General features: G+C 37.5%; 1 protein-coding gene across 1 annotated transcript in view; it reads left to right on the top strand.

The window, feature by feature from the left end:
• LOC122792265 (probable beta-D-xylosidase 5) overlaps positions 1-17,793 on the top strand; it is a 970,913-nt gene that overhangs the window by 161,617 nt on the left and 791,503 nt on the right. Inside the window, exon 3 of the mRNA XM_044060016.1 lies at positions 16,102-16,262. Within this exon, the coding sequence (XP_043915951.1) occupies positions 16,102-16,262 (161 nt within the window). The remainder of the gene's footprint in view (positions 1-16,101; positions 16,263-17,793) is intronic.

Raw genomic sequence — 17,793 nt, 5'->3', positions numbered from 1 at the left:
CTTCTATTACTAAATGCTGGCAAATATTGTCAAAAGAATAAAAATGGCCAGAATGGTGTTTTTCATCCTGTTTACTTGTCACCCTGCATGTAGTTGATAAACATCAACCATACATTTACTGAACTCATGAATAGTTTTGATTGCTCCTCTTCAGTTAAATTAGACTTTCAGTGGACTACGTTTATAGCAGTACCAAGAGGTCTTCTCATTAAGTCATTCTGTATGTCTTTTAGAGTAAAAAACTGTTTCTGCATCATATAGCCACAGCTATGGTGGGGCAAAAAGGGGCAGCTGCTGCAGGTACAAGGTGTTGGGAAGTACAAAGAGGAGACGCTGATTGGGTGGGCAGGGCCACAACCAGAAATGAATGCCAATCATGCATTTATAGGCAGGGCTATAGTGCTTTGCTTGTGATATTTAGCTATAGTAAGATACTTGTTACATTTCTAGCAATTTCTTTCTGTTTTCAAAGGAGAAGAGGTGTAGGAGAAGACCTTTATTCTTTTTTTTTTATTTAACTTAACTATTTAAATAAACTATTTCATGATTTTGCCACCCTAGACATGGTGTACTTACAATGTATTGTATTACAACCTTATTTGAACTATTTTAAATATGTTAGCTTAAATGTTCTCAGAGCATGAATAATATTACTATAACAATATATTAAAATGTGATAGCACTGTTCAACAAAATATATGTAACCTGCCTTGGAATATTAAAATGTTGTAGTCATGGTCAATAAAATATACCTATATAGTCTGCCTTGAAGTTATCTTCATTTTCCAAAATGTACTCCAGTTCACAGCTCATTCTCCTAAAGTTTTAGAAACTACATATAAAAAACTGAACGAATGTATTTGGTCACACAGGTCTATTAGGCTGTCTTATAAAAATGTCTGCATCTATACAATTTGGTAGTTTAAAACTACTTGAAATCTACTTTTGCTACTTTATTTTTTATCTAGTCTTCTGTAGAAGGCAATTGGGTACATAAATGAACTATGGTATACTTATAGCCCATACTTAGTCAAAATGTTAAATCTGTTACAACTGCAGTCCATTTGCTTTTTCCTTTCAAAATGCTACAAAATTAAGGAATTATAAGATTTATTATACATCTTTCTTCTTTCTGTAAATTAATTCATGTTTTAAATGTAGAACTGTGTTTTTTTGTTTCAGCCTATTGCCAATAATCCTGATTTGCTTATTGGTGGTAACATAATAAATGCACAAACGTGCTTGTTTAGACAAGTTTAAGATCTCCAACAAAATAATTTTAGCTCTGATACTAAAATTTGTAGTTTATATACGTTATGCCCATGGTGGTACTTTAATCTTAAATATTCACTATAATGATAAATATTATCTGGAATACACTGGCCTAAATATAGTGCCACATATGTAGTTCAGACTGAATGTGCTCAGTTTGAAGCAGTTAAAGATATTTACTTCAGAGGTTCATAGGTTAATAGGTTGGTACTAGGCTATCTGCCCAAGGGCATTTATAAGCCTATCCAGAATGTGTCGGCTTTTGCTGCCCCATTGATTAATTAACTGATCCTCTGTCAAGCAGAGCCAATGAAGTGATCCCAGGAGTGTATTTTCTGTTACCCATCCACTCATCAAGGTTTCTCTTGAAGAGTGTTAGTGAGGGGCTCTGCCTAATGTAGTTTAGAATTTTGTTCCAAAGCATGGGGAGTCTCTGTGACGGGAATCTATCCCTCTAGCATGTTCTATTTATTGTGGTGGTGAAGTTTAGCTCACTAGAGCACGTGGCTCGCAGTGACTTGGATTTCTTTAGGTGGAGCATGTCCATCAATTCTGAGTTGGACATGGCTTTGTAAGTCAGGCAGAGATCACCTCTGAGTAAGCGATATGCCACTGAGTACAGCCAGAGTTTTTTCAGTCGGGCTGCATAGGACATATGTTTGAGGTCAGTAATCCTCTTGGTGAGGTACTTTTGTGGTCTCTCCAGCTGTTGGAAGTGTCTTGTGAGGTACATTCCAAATGGGGCATTGCACTCTATGATGGGTCTGATGAGTGACAAGTAGAGGGGAACTATTACCTCTTTATTTCTAGATGCGAATCCTTTAGTAATTAGATGGGCCACATAGAAGGATTTCCTAACTACTTTGGCAATATGATTGTCAAATGAGAGATTACTATCTACCTGGGTCCCCAGATCTCTTATTACCTCTTCTGTATTAAGGGGGCTGCCAACTATGTGGTAATTTGTGGGTGTTTTGTTTTTCCCAAATGGGATGACTATGCATTTTTTGGTATTTAGCTTGAGGCCATGACTTTGACAGCAGGTGTCCATCCCAGTAAGGCCCTTTTGGATGATGTCCGTGTCAGCCGGAGAGTCAGTTATGGCTCCCAGTTTGCAGTCATCGGCGAACTTGGTTAGCCATAGTCCTCTTGTGTTTGCCTGTACTTCTGAGAAGTATATGCCAAACAGCAATGGTCCCAGGACCAAGCCTTGTGGGACACCACTTGTGACTGGTTTAGGGTAGGACCTGGAGCCCACTATTCTTACCGTGTGAGTTCTGTCTGTAAGCCAGTTGGCAACCCATCTTGTGATGTAGGGGTTTATGTTCAGGCTGGTGAGGTTTTCTGTAATACTCGAGTGGGGAATGGTGTCGAAAGCCTTGGCGAGGTCAAGGTAGGCTGTGTGAACAACCTTTCCTTCATCTATGGCCTTGGTGATTGTCTTGAAGAAGTCAACCAGGTTTAGTGGACATGATCTGCCCTTAACAAAGCTGGACTGGGTCGGATCAAGTGTTTGGAGGTTCCCAATGTCTTTGTTAATGAGTTCCATGATGATGCACTCCATAGCCTTGCAGACCAGGCTAGTCAGGCTTATCGGGTGATAGTTACCAAGGTCAGTTGTGACCCTTCCTTTGTGAAGTGGAATAACCGTTGCTGTGTGCCATTCTATGGGCACGTAGCTTATGGAGAGGCTGAGGTTGAACAGCGTGTTTATGTGGGGGGTTAGTTAGTTCTGTAGTTCATGCAAGATGCAGCCTGGGACACCATCTGGCTCCATTGACAATGTGTTTTTGGCTTTTGAAAGAGCTATTTTCACCTGTGTTTCTGCGATTTCTGGAATCCTACACTTTTCCCGTGTTGTTGTGGGCCCTTTTGGGGGTGAGAGGGGGGTGAAGTTTGCACTGAATCTATCTGCAGGATGTTGGCAATATCAGTAGGTTCAGATATTTTGTGCTATTTTGCACTAGTTCAGTGCATATCTGCAAGTTGCCACTTAGATTCTTAACATAGCTAAAGAATGTGGTTATCTTTTGAATTCTTGGCTATTTTTCTTTCGACGTTAGCCTTGGATGATTTTATGAGGGACCTTAGTTTCTTACTGATACTGATCAGGGATGTCTTTCCTTCTTGGGATTTGCTTTTTTTCTGAACTAGTTTCCTCCTTCTATTGTACAGCCTGTTTATGGCAGGGGTCCAGCAGACTGGTTTCCTCTTGGAGTGAGTCTTGGTTTTGATACGGCTGGCACGATCCATGCATCCTTGTAGGTGCTCATAGAGTGCATTTGTAAAGGTTTCTGCATCTTGGGCAGTGTTATCCTTTAGCGTGGGGGCTGTGAAATTTACCGCCTCTGTCTTAAGTAAGGTGAAGTTTGCTTTAGAAAAGCATCCTGATTTGCCTCCAAACCACTTTCTAAGACATATGCCTCAGTAGTTAAGCTGCAGTTCATTAAGCAAATACACTGTTTATATGTATGCAAACTGTGTTGTCATGAGTTATACTTCCCTGTAGTATATTCCTTTTAAAATAATATTATCTGCAATAAATAATTGTAAATAAGACTTACCTTTCCTCTTCAAAAAGGGCACATATTATCTGTGATCTTCAGCATCTAGCCATTTCTATAATTCAAATAATACAGATATTTTACAAATCTTCTGGCTCTGCCAATATGTACAATAATTAGAACTAATTACTGCTCTACATTAAATTTTTTAACTGATTTAACATGAAAATTCATAATCCTGCATCCATCTAATTGTGGAGAGAAAAATACTCTTGCAATACTGATTTATCTTCACACTAGTTAAATTCTACATTTTCACACATTAACTGTCATTAAGTGTTATTAAGTTTACAGATTTACTAAAATAGCATTCAAGTACTTGACAATGTGTAAATTAGTACTAGAATTGAAGAAGCACTTGGAGGGGGTTATTACAGTTGCTCTTATGCAAGTAGTTCAAGACACACCTCCTCATTGTCACTGGCACAAAAAAGCAAGTGCTTGAACTCCCATTAGCTTGATGTCTTGTTTCTACATAGCAATGCAAGGACCTGACAATGTAGAACTGTTAAGCCTTACCAGGGCCTAAACTCTTATCAATAAAAATCCTACCCAGTTCCCAACCTGAGTCTTCACTCCTATACTCTAAACCTCCATTCTGCCTCCCTGGCCCAAAAGACTCCAATCGCTCCCTAAACTTAAAACTCACTTCCCACTCCTTAATCCTAAAACCCCTCTTCATTAGTTCTAAAATCCTCCTCCCGCTCTCTAAGTAAACAATTCACTTTGCACTCTCTCCCCCTAGCTGCTTGTCTGAACTCATATTCAAGTTCAAATGTGAGGAGCAGCAGCCTGCATGAGCTACAAGGGGCTGGAGTCCCTAACTTCAAGACAATGGTTTTCTAGGGCTTGTTACTCATGCACCTGTGGTGTTCCCCAGATACTTTACACTGTAATTATTACTTCAAATGACAACTCTCTAACAATTACTGTTATTATGTCTCATGACTAATGGTTCTCTTTGCTTATCATTTACTAATGCTTACTATTTTGACTGGGACTGGGGCATAATCTTTATTTTTGTTGTAGTTCACTATTTGAAATCCAATCTCATTTTGCAGATATGTTTACTATGCCAGAAATGCATTAGCTTGTTTTATCTGTTGCATTTTTCTCAATTTGTATATTTCATGCAGTTTCAAATTATTTTGCTTATTTCTAAATTGTTTTATTCTACTAGTTCTTGTTTATATACTCTTATTGAATTTACTGTATATAATTAATTTAATAAGATTTTTGAGGAAGAAAATCTGTGTGACCCTCTACATTATCAGGCTACTGCATTGGCAGGAAGAACTGAGGCAATCATACTTTTTTTTTTAACTGGGGAAGTGACTTGCTCAGCGTCACACAGCAGGCACATTGAGACTCAGAGAATCGAATAATCAACAGTAAGGTAAAGCCAATTAACATCTCATAGCCTTAATCCCATGCACTAATTGCCAGACCTAACTTAACATTATTGATTAATTATTTTTGCTAGCTGTCTCCCTTTCCTAGATACCTGTATAAGAGTTAGCAGTTCATCTGATAAGATAGCTTACTAATCCCTCAAACTTAACTGTAGCATGTAAAAGAAAATACCTGACAGTCCCAAAATCAGTCTTCATTTTTAAATGTAGATTCACTAGATGTATATTCCATACCACATGGATCATAATCTGGAACACTGTTCTGTCATACTATCTTCCATTTGGATACTCTACTACCACACAAGTTTCTGCAAACTTTTTCACCAGTATATTGACTGGGCTTTTATATGATAATGTGCAGCTACCATTATCTGCCAAGAATTGGAGCCATTTCAAATTCTATCAGTATGTCAGGTGGCAGTAGATCTTGATATAACAGAGTTTCCAAGGACAGGTCAGTGTCTGTAAAATCCTGCAGTCCATTATTTATTGTGACCCTTCATGTGTAAAGAAATTGAATCAAGATATAAAACGACTGGAACTGAGATCTTTAGAAAAGGGTAGAAGCAAACTACATAGGAAAATGTGGGAACAATACATACAAGGGAGGAATGAGGTTTAAAAGAAGGCAGGACTTAAATGAGCTATGTAATGTTTGACTGAAATTGATCGAGTAGATTATAAGTGATGTGTAATGCTTGCAACTGGGAGTTTGTCACGATGGTTTGGGATGTAAAATGCTTGCAACTAGGATTGTGTCAGGATGGTTTGTTTTCATTTATGTAAATGTATGATTGTTTATGATGTAATTGATAGTTTAATAAGGATGTTTATTGTTTTAAAAAGGGGGCAGGAGTTGAATAATTTGTGTAATGTTGCTTAGGTTATATGGTATATAGCAATATATGTGAAGTATAATGCTCATTAATGTTAATTTGTTAATACAGTTTGATTACTTTGTATAAATATAATTTTGCCTATGTCACAAGTTATAATTCAATAAAGGTGTTAAAAAAAGGATTTACTCCATTTCTTTCTTTAATACAGCTATGATGGAGGTTGAATGCATTTTTTTGCTCCCTTTCCAGCTGTGAATAATCATTGACCACAGAGACTTTGGCATTTTTATACTTTAGTCAGACATCCTCCTAGCTTTTTGTAAGTATTTTTATTTTCTTTCTAAAGGACAGGCCATAGATGCTACCCTGAGGGCCAAGGATCTGTATGTTTTTCACATCTGAAGTTAACTTGGGTCTTTTTGTTTTTTTTACTAACCTTGGCGGTCATTTCTGACTAAATTGAACAATGTTCTTTCCTGTGGTTCCCCTGGCACTCCAAATATTCTTCAGATAGAATACATGCATCTGTTTTCCATATTGTCTGACTTTTCACAGAAGGACAGCAATTGTTTTGCAAACTGTCATTATGTAGCTGTACATATTTATTATTCCCTCACGTTTTCCATTCCATATTCTACCTCCTTGATTTTATAATCTTGTTTGGCTAGTAAATATTTAATTTCTTAGTCATGGTTCATAGCAAAAGGTTTAAAGTCCAAAAGATTGCTTAATGTTTCTTCATTGTCTGGTTATTTTGATAATGAAACTGATAAGAATCTGCCATGAGAGAGCCTTCTGCTACAGGATGAGGCAATGCTATTTGTTTTAAATCTGTTTCTGAGACACATTGAATAAATATTTTATAACTGAGTCTTTCCATCTTGGATACTTGAGTCATTGAATTCATAAACAGTGGCAGAACAATAAAGTAAAAGCATTTAACCCTAATTAAATTAGATAACTCCTTTTATTTCTTTTGTACTCTGGGAAAAGTATTTGCTTATCAGGATGTTTGAAGAATTATTTTCAGCAAGTGCATTTGCTATGGCTGGATGACCCTTTCATTGTTTATTAATAGTGTTACATTCACAACTTTTCCTTTTAATCTTATGATGTCATTAATAATACATTGTTGGTGTTTCCCTCATTTGACATAAAATAGTTCTGGAACATTTGATAAACATGTTTCTACGTTTTCTTATTCTAGGCTTTTTTATGACTATGGTGGTTTCAGAAAATGAAACAATGCATCCTTTTCTGTGCTACACCTTTTTAATCTTATAATTTCAGCAAGGAGCTCTTTTTGTTAAATGTACTTGTATGCTTGTATCTTACTAGTGTAGTGCATGAATAAAGATGTTAATCATACTATAGAACTGAATGGATTCATTTATTTGGATCACTCAGGACAGTATTACAGTCTGTTTTCATAACTATGGAAGTTGCTGCATCATAGTTTTCAATAACGAAGTCCAGGAAAGATAATTTCTTTAGGTCTGCATTTGATTTTATACTACCTGACATTCCGGTTGATAAACAGTCTCATTTTCAGTGTAAGAATTCTTGCTTTTATTTATTTGTTATTGAAGTAAGTGAATTGCTCCTTCTCCCAGGCTTAAATATATATTACTGGGCCACACAGGTAGTACATCATGAAAATAGAGATAGATATATAGATAGATAGATAGATAGATAGATAGATAGATAGATAGATAGATAGCCAGACAGCCCTGTCTGGTGCCTCCAGTGCCTGTAATGATTTCCTCCACCTTGTAAAAAACAAGCTGATTGATTGGCCAACCCCATGTCCATATGGACACAGTTAACCAATATGGTTTAATGAGAAAGAAAACAGAAGCACCTGAAGGAAGCCTGCACAGCCACAGAAAGAAACTCTTGAAAAAGAGTAGTCAGAATTGAACCCTGAACTATGGAGCTATGCAGCGGAAATCTTACCACCGTGATATTCTGTTGCATTCAAAGACCATACATCTCCATTATGCAAATAGAAAATGCCCTAGCATGCCTTGTGTATGGACAAAACAATCTAAAAGGGGCATTACTGATATACTGCAAAGCTGAAACTGAGAATCATTGAGGTTGTACCCAGAATTATGGTATTTGAAGTACACGCTGACAGAATTTCATTCCAAAACATCTAAAGCAGAAATATAAAAATGATGAAATACTTGTATTCTTGAGTCACATTGTTTTTTTTCAAAATTTTCATCCCTCCCACATGTAGTAGCTTATCCCAGGAAACCTTTATCTCCTTGTGAAGCTGCATTTGCTTGCATCCTTGTTAAATGTACCCCTTTCTATGTTTCAGGAAATATTCTTTTACTTATTTGCATTATATTTTCCAGCAAAAAAGGCACACCTTTTTCCTGGCAGGTATTGAACTGTTCCTACTATATTCTACCACACATCCTCTAAATTCCAAGTTTCCCTGCAGAGTTTCTTCATGGATTCATGTATGCCTTATAGAGTAGACTCACCTGAATTATTCTGCTCTAGACCATGTTGGTGTACATGAACCCCTTTTGCCTGGAACATGTCCCTTACTCTGTGCTTATGTCAGCCATTAGGGCATCATGACAAATCCTTCTTCAAAAGCTACCACAGCCCCTATCTCTGCATGCACTGGGTGCTGCTCTAATGATATACAAATTACTCAGTTTTGTGCAGCAGAGGGAGGTTTATTTTACTTGATTTATTTTTATTTTGCATTTGTTTAGTGTGATGGTACACTAGGCCATAATGAGCCCATTTTCAGCAGAGGCCCGGGGAGACAAGCTCCACACTAAAGGAACAATACATAATAAATGAAGAATGATACATAATACATAAACAGTACACAATACATAACATATAATACAGGACAACAGATCAGCATGATCAGCACAATAAAACAGGAGGGGTGCGGTTGACAATTTAAAATCAGAGTACAGTATTAGAGTACAATATCAAGGATAAAGTGGATGACACAATTAGACTGTAACAAGTTAGGATAGATAAGTTACTGATGTGAGTGGCTTCGTCTGAGTAATTAATACTTATGAAGTTATAAGCTGGAATACAGGTAATCAAATACAAAAGGCAGTGCCAGCACTATAATTAAGTAACATTTTGAAATGGAAATAGATATATCACAGGAGTAATAAATGAAGGTGTGCTAGTATAGAGGCTTTGGGAAATGCCATTTTGGCACAAGTACACTGCCACAGAGAAGAAAGGTGTTGTCTTAGCAACGTTTTAAAGAGAGCTGGGTTGCTGGTAGTCCTAATTGATGGTGGGATGGTATTCCATAGTTTTGCAATAGTAAAGGAATAGAGCAGATAACCAGCTAAGAGGTCTGGCTCTTCTACATTCAGGAGCAATTGGTTTTCAGATAGGAGAGGTCTATTTGGATGAACTGAGTAAATAGGCAAGAAACAGCAGGGCAATTTGATGGCTTGTATATAAATGTGTGTGTAGTTGTAAATTTGTAAGATAATGTGGGAGTGTTAGCCAATTTATTAGGGCTAATGAGGAACAGTGGTAAGATGAATATTTTGCATTGGTTACAAATTTAGAAGTATTATTGTAGCATATATCAAGTATGTATTTCAAAGAGGACTGGATGTTCGTAGGAAGAGGGTCACCATATAGAAGAGATAGTAACAGAAAGAAAGAGGCTAGGGTCAGTTTTGCAGAGTGGGGTCAATTTTGTAGAGTGGTTGAGAAAGTATTTGTGTCTATACAGGATGCCCAGTTTTTTATGTCTTTTTTTAATATTGCTGTGAATATGTAGGTCAAATGTTAGGTTTTCATCTATGATGACACCTAGTAGTTTTGTATTTGGAACAACTTCAATGATAGTGTTTTTCTGAGAATGAATGGTGAATTCATTCTTGTTTAGGGTGATTTTTTTAAGTGTAGATAGCACAAGTTTAGTTTTGCTGGGGTTTATGGCAAGATGATTATTGGTATTCCAAGTTCTGGTAGAAGTAAGGGCACTTTGGGTGAGTTGCTGTAGTTCCAATGTAGACTTGGCAGTGCAGATGGCTGAGTTATCTGCGTATTGGATGACAGTACCTTGACTAAGTAAGAGTGGTGTGGAAGTTGTTAATGAAAATGCTGTACAGAAGGAACCCAGGTACAGAACCTTGGGGAACACCTGCGGTTGTGTTAAGGAATGGAGAGAAAGAATGTTGCCACTTGGTAGAGTGTTGCCTATTTGTAAGGTAGTTTGGGAATCAGGTTAGGGTTGGGGAGAAATGCCTAAGTCAGAAAGTTTAGTAAAAAGAAGGGGATGAGAGACCATATCAGAGGCCTTAAAGAGGTCAAGAAAGAGCAAAGAAGCAATTTTTCAGCATCTCAGGCCAGGTTAACTGCATTTATGAAGGATATTATAGCTGTAGTAGCACATGTGACTAGGTCTAAAACCATGCTGAGTAGGAGAAAGGATTTGGTTATGAAGCAATCAATGGTAATTAAGCAGTTGAGTGTGAATACATTTTTCTAAGATCTTATAGATGGCTGAGAAGATAGCAATAGGTCGAAAGTTGGAATTGTCAGTATCATTACTACCTTTATGGAGAGGGAGAATATATGTTTTTTTTCCAGATTGAAGGCACATGGGATTCCTGAAAAGATCTGTTAAGAAGTATGCTGATGGGGTAGGTAATTAAGCTGGCTGATATTTGTAGGAATTCTGGACGTAGGTTTTCAGGGGCACTGGTGCCAGATTTGAGTTTAAGAATCAGTTTTTTATAGTTGTGGTAGGTACAGGTGGCAGAGAAAAGCTGGGTAATGAGGAAGTAGAGGCATTTTATGAAGACGGATCTGAAGGAGTGAGGTTAGTTTGTGGAATGGTGGTGATGAGGTTAGCTAGGTATTAATGAAATATGAGTTAAAGAGTGAGGCTATTTCAGTGGGTGTTTTATCAGGATTTGGACAAGGATTATTATTTGAGTCTAGATTTAGTATGGAATTGATGGAGCTCCAGAATTTTTGGGGGGTTTGCTTATGTTAGTTTTGTAGACTAAGGCAGTGTTCTTTTTTATTTTTGACGATTACACATTTTACTTGATAATGAAGCTGTTTATATTGCATGAGACTAGAGGGAATTTTGTTTTTTCGCCACATTTCTCATGCTTTGTCCCTGACAGACATGAGTTGTTTAGTGGGTTTGGTAAGCCAGCTGGCATTATTAGTTTTTACTCTCCTTTGACAGAGTGGGGCTAAATTGTTTAGGATCCTGAGAAATGTTGAGTTGAAGAACTCGACAGCCTCATCAAGGACAAAGAATTTTAGTGCATCCCAATTGATGCTTTGTAAAGGGGAGTTGGGCAGAAATGTGATAACTCTCTAGTATGCTTGTATTGCTGTTTACTTAGTTTGGGGGTAGTTTTACATAGTATAAAGTCGGGTAGGTTGCCACTAATACTGTTTAGGAGTGTTCCTGAGGAGGAAATTCCATTTGGGTTGGACACTATACCCCAGTCCAGGACTGAACCTTTGTCATTGTTTTTATTGGGTCTATGTTAGTGATTACTGGGTAAAGTTATATAGGTTGATATTGATAAAAGGGTGTTGGTGGGAGATAGCAAGCCAGTTAATATTAATGTCTCCCAGAATGATTGTTTCATTTTTTTATACTATTTGTTGTCCAGGCAAGGATTTATTCTAATATAGGAGTGTTGTTGCCTGGGGGGATATAAAGGACTACAATACAGAGGCTTTTACAGTTATTAATTTCTAGGAAAGCTATTAATGTTTCGGCTGTGGAAAATTGTTGGATAGACTTAGTGTATGGAACTATAGTAAATGCATTTGGGTATATCAGAGTGACACCTCCACCTTTTTTATGGGTTCTGTCTGATCTTAGACAAGCAAAGCCAGGGGATAGAAATTCAATGTCTTTAACGTATGGTTTTAACCAAATTTCAGTAGGGGCTAAGATATCTGGTTTGTAGTGAGCTATACAGGTAATGTAATTGTGATGTTTGGTTCTGATACTTTGAAGCTTAAGGGGTGTGAAGTTTAGAGATTTATAGGAGTTAGGGGGGTTGAGAGTAGATGAGATGGGATGTGGGTTTGTATGTATGTCTCCACATTGGGTTAGAGTGGAATATGTATATGGGAGAGTGGTTTTGTAATGATAGTCAAGAGCAAAGCTTTTATTGTTGTTTTGTAGGGGAAGGATTTTTACTTTGGTATATAGAATTGTGTTTGTTGCATATAGGCTACAGGTTACTTCAGAGAAGCTGGTAAGAAATTCTGTATGTGAAGATGTTATAGATGTAGGTTTCTAGTATATATAAGTTGTTTGGAGTGATGCTAAGTGTAGCAGAAAGTACAAGGACAGAGAGAGGATGAGAAGTAGTGTGTTAGAGATACAAGACGTTGCAGAAAGGGAGGTGTTTGTGTAAGTAAGGTAAAGTTGTTGTTATTAAGATATAAATAGTGTTAGAGGGAAATAGTTCCAGAAATGAAAAGGGTGTAGCTGGACTGGAGTATGATTGGCTTGTTAGTGGGTAATGAGTCAGGGGTTAAGGTAAGAAATGAGTTAAAGTAGCAGTGATTGGATGATGAGTATGAATTGTAATGGTGCAAGGAGTCTGACTGGATGAATTGGAATGATGGGAGAAGCTGGGGTGAGAGTAAATGTAATTGAAATGGGGGGTGAGAATGGAGGTGGGGAAGGGTAGGGGAGCAGACTAAGCCCAAGTGTAGCCAGGGCAAACAGAGCGAGTAAGACCAAAGGCACAGTAGACCAGAAAAGCAACAAAAACAGTCAAAGAATAAGATAAATTTGCTTCAACAGATATCCTAAAGTAAATGTATAGTATAACAAAGGAGTTGGGTTGACTGGCGGGAAAGGGGATAGATGATTACAGTGAAGTACTATTAGATACGAGATCTTGGATATAGGAACTGCACAAGTAGTTCTCATAGGAGATATCAAAATCTGTGGGAGCTGTACCTGGTGACAATAGGGCTATATTAGTTAAAGATAATGTAGTGTCCATAGTTCTGAGAAACTGCAACTAGAGGAAGGTTGGCATGGCAACAGTAATGATAACAGCCAGAAAAGTAGCTTGGTGAGGCAGGGGGTGGGGGCTGGAAGGTTGTCTCGGCGATGTGCAGTTGGCCTTTCGTTATCTAGATAAGGCATAAGAAAATGTACAAAGTTTAAACATACATTTATAAATACACTTGGCCAAAATACTGAGGAGCAGTCCAGTTTACTGGGTTTTCATTGGGGCTTCTGCAGTGTAGACAGGTAGCTTGCAGTTTGCTTTCTTTAACCAGGGCTTAAATCCTACAGAAACATGGAGGGAAGAAAATGAGGGTGAGAATGATGAGGGCAATAGTAGTGTAATGTTACTAGAATATAGATAGAGGAGTAGATGAAGAGACTGAGATTACAAGCAGGTCAGGAGAAACTGATAAAGAAGGCGATGCAGAGTAAATGCAATTGAGTAAATTTACTCACCGTACATCTCAAACAGTTAAAACCATTCACAGGCAGTATTTTTTTTTTTTTACAATCAATTCAACTCACTACACAGGCTGTAAATTTCTCTTCAATGCAGTTCTTTCACAAGCAGAAATAATTTCTCAATTTACATTAAATGTAATTATGCAGTGGAAAATACATTACTAAGACAGCATTGTACATATGGCAAAGCCTAGAATCATATTCAACCTGGACATAATAGTAGCGATATGTCAAATGGCTCAGTTTAGATTCAAAAGGTGGCCATGCAAATATTTTGTGTTACGGCTGGCAGAACCAGGTCAGCAACTATTATAGAAATGGATTACATGGCCAAAAATAACCATTAATACTATCATAGTGCTTAGAAGACCTTTAAACTAAAAGCGCACAAAGAATGATGAATCTTCTGCTGCTTACACACTTAAGGCGTTTCAGCCAAGTTTCATAATACCAGTTTAGAATGAGGGTGCATAAGACAATATTATAACATGAATACAGGCAAAAACAGTGCACTTTGACCATCAAAATATGCTCAGTTTGCTAGAAAAAAAAAAGAAAAAAATGGTGTACCTTGACCATCGAATTATGCTCAACAGTTTGCTGTAAAAAAGCAAAAGTACCAAGAATGTCTCTTGCACATCACCAGGATAAATACAGGAGTTCATAAATACAGGAGTTCATAACAAGGGTAGAACAGTCAAAGATGGTGAGGAATGCAAGTGGAGAATTTTAAATACTGCAAGGATTTATGGGAGAAAAAGTGAAACTAGAAACCTTAGTGTACGTTCAGGGGTGGTAAAATGAGAGAGTAATGTAATGTCAGGACCAAAGACGCAGCAGACCACAAAATCAACAGAAACAATTAGAGAATAAGATAAATCTGCTTCAGTGGATATCCTAAAGTAAATGTATAGTATAACAAAAGAGATGAGGTGATGGGTGGGAAAGGACATAGACGGTATCTATCTAGACGGTATGGATAGATGATGTGAGGTCTTTTAAGTTACTGCTACTTACCAAGGATCTTATGTAATATGCTTTAAGAAAAGCTGGCATGTAGATCCTCTACAAAGAAGCATGTTCATATTGGGTTGACACCAAGCCAAACGTTCCAACTCTGTATGTACACACACACACACACACACACACACACACACACACACACACACACACACACACACTCCGAGAGCGTATGACATCCATCCCCACCTCTGTCTCCCCCCCCCACACACACACAGCTAATCCATCCCAACCTCACACACACACACACACACACACACACACACACACACACACACACACACACACACACACACACACACACACACACACACACACACACACACAAAACTACGCACATGCACATAAGCATTGACAGCAAATTAAATCCTTCCCCACCTCACACATACATACACACACACACACACACACACACACACACACACACACACACACACACACACACACACACACAAACAAACACACACACACACACACACACTCACACAGTTGGAGAGTGATGCACCTTCACCCTTTAACGTAACACAACAGTGATTACCCCCACAATCCCCAAGCTGGTAAATGGATACATGGCTGCAGGTAAGTAAAGACTTCTCCAAGCCATTGTGCACCACACTATGGCATGCAGAATGCCTTGCTCCTTATCTGTTAGAGACTTGATTTCCTTACCTACCCATATCTGCTCTTTCAGTTCTTTCAGAAGTTAGATCCATCTTCCTGTGCCCTCACTTCTCCCACTGATCAACAGCTTTACAGCCACTATCTCTCAGCCTGTCAGACTGTATTGCCTGTATCCTCCCTGTTAAAGGTGACTGGTATACCCTATGTGCTTGCTTTCTTAGTAAGATCAGAACATTCACTTCCCATTCCACCCCAGCATCAGTCATTATCTTCTTTCTGTACTGCTTATATTGTAAGGAGTCTACTTGTACCCTTCCTAGCAGCAAGTGGTTGCACCTTATCACTCCCATCCAGATATGGGAGTACTTTTCTTTTTATAGTAGGTACTCCCTCCCACCAACCATCAAGCACCCCCTGTCAGAAATAAGCTTCTTCATCCCTAGATCTGCTAGGGTGAGAGATATATGGAGGATCCATAATTCAGGCAAACATCAGGGAATTTGTGCTCTCACTGGCATCCTGGCAATGGGAATATCAGTGTAAGTCTTTAACCCTTCTGAGTGGGAAAACAAGCTACACACATCACACAAAGTCTCACAATGCCCTCCCCACTTACAAACTTGGTTTGTTGAATTATAAGCCTACCACCAGAAGACACATTGCAATGCCATTCCCTCATCTGGGAAACTGTGGCTATAAGTGCCCTGCTCTTCCTCACTAACACAGAAGATGAAAAATCCCATCTTTCATTATTTTCCTGCACACATATTTAAAATGAAAAATCATAGAATGAAAACATTGCTTTATAAATGTCAATGCTTTTAAGTTCATGTAATTATTTATCTGTCAGTGTGTTCATTTATTTACTTATTTGTTTTTAACAGATGGCAAGAGGAGGTGCACGGAAAAATGCTCCCGCACCACCAATTGAGCGACTGGGAATCAAACCTTATTCCTGGAACACTGAATGCTTGAGGGGAGATGCTGAAGCCCCAGGCTGGGCAACATCGTTTCCACAGGCCCTTGGATTGGCTGCCTCTTTCAAGTACCTGCTGTTTATTATTTTCATTTAATATCGCACTTTATAAAAACATTTTTAATTGCTGCTAATGTTACTTTCTTACTATGCTTTTGATTATTATATAGATATTTATTGGTCTTACAATGCTTACAGCATAACTTATAAGCAGCTACACATTCACAGATGTTGCATATTATGTACATTTTTACTGCAGGTAAGTTATTTGCATTCTTTCTAATATTATTAACAAGCAGCATATAGTAGTGAAACAAATCTCCACCCAGATTCAAATATTTTGACATTTTTTTGCTCAAGTGCTTAATTTCAAATGAAATGGTTTTCCATTTAAATTATAGCTATAAAGAACTATACATTTATTTTGTATAATAGCTGACAGTTTTATTTGGGTTTCTAATTGTCCTGCTTTCTGTAATGCCAGAGGAGGAGAACTAATGTAATACATACTTAGAACAATGTACAAGTACCACTGTACTATTGTCTAAGCCACCAATTCCTTTGAAGCTCCTTTTGATCTACACCTCACTGAAAAGAAATAATCTGTCTGAAAAGTCATATAAAAATTATAAAAAATGAACAGTCTTTAATCAATCAAAATATTAATGCCATCAAAAAAGTAATGAGCAAAAGGATTTCTGTAGGTAAGCAAAAAGATGAATGGGACAACTTTCCAGAAAAAGTACCCACATTTCATAATTATTCTTGGTGCATTTGTAATTCTTTCAGTTTTATTAACTACTTGTACAACTTTTAAAATAGTTTTCAAGCTGTATAAGGAAAAAAGAACTTTATGTGTACCAGCTGGTCAAATTATTCCTAACTTTGATGTATGACATCAATCTTCCATGTACTCAGAATTGTGACAAGTACTGGGGATGCAACATTATTCAACAACTTTACTGTAAAACCTTTAGTATATTTTAAACGAGTTAGTCGCATTTTATCTGATGCATACATGCTAACTCTGGTCACTATTTAGAGCTGCAGAAATGCAATATTGACTTTGATAAATACCTAGGAAATTTGAACACAGAACTTTGTTAAAAAGACAGCTTAGAAAGAGTGTCTTGGTTTGTGAGTATCATGCAAGCTGGGGCTGTTGCAGTCCATTTCAAGTTGTTACCTTATATGAAGCTCTTTTGCAAGTTGTTTCTCTAACATCCTGGCTGATCTGACAGCCTGGACTATGAAAATAAAACATAATTTATCATCCCAGCTAAGAATTTCACCTTGTTGCACAAGGACTTCTGTGCATCCACATTATATCTTTAGTGGTGGTTAAATAATTAATTATATAGTTAAAAATGCTACAATGCTTTGTTTATAAGTCTTCTAAAAGATTTCTGTATCAGATTCAGATCACAGATGATCTGAAAGAGTTTGTCGAAGTCTGTTACATTAAATTACACTTTGCCAACCCAGAGATCTCATAATTACTGTTGCTAAGAAAAACAAAAGTAAACAGGGAAGAAACAGATATGTGTATTGTTTTGATAGTGCCGAGGGTAGCCAAGAATTTGGTTGGGGTCTGTTCTTC

The sequence above is a fragment of the Protopterus annectens genome, chromosome 1.part2 (genome assembly GCF_019279795.1).
Source record: "Protopterus annectens isolate FY-2018-M chromosome 1.part2, PAN1.0, whole genome shotgun sequence".
NCBI classification, from domain to species: domain Eukaryota; kingdom Metazoa; phylum Chordata; order Ceratodontiformes; family Protopteridae; genus Protopterus; species Protopterus annectens.
Note: the sequence above shows the minus strand (reverse complement) of the source record. Positions and strands in the feature narration are given on the sequence as shown.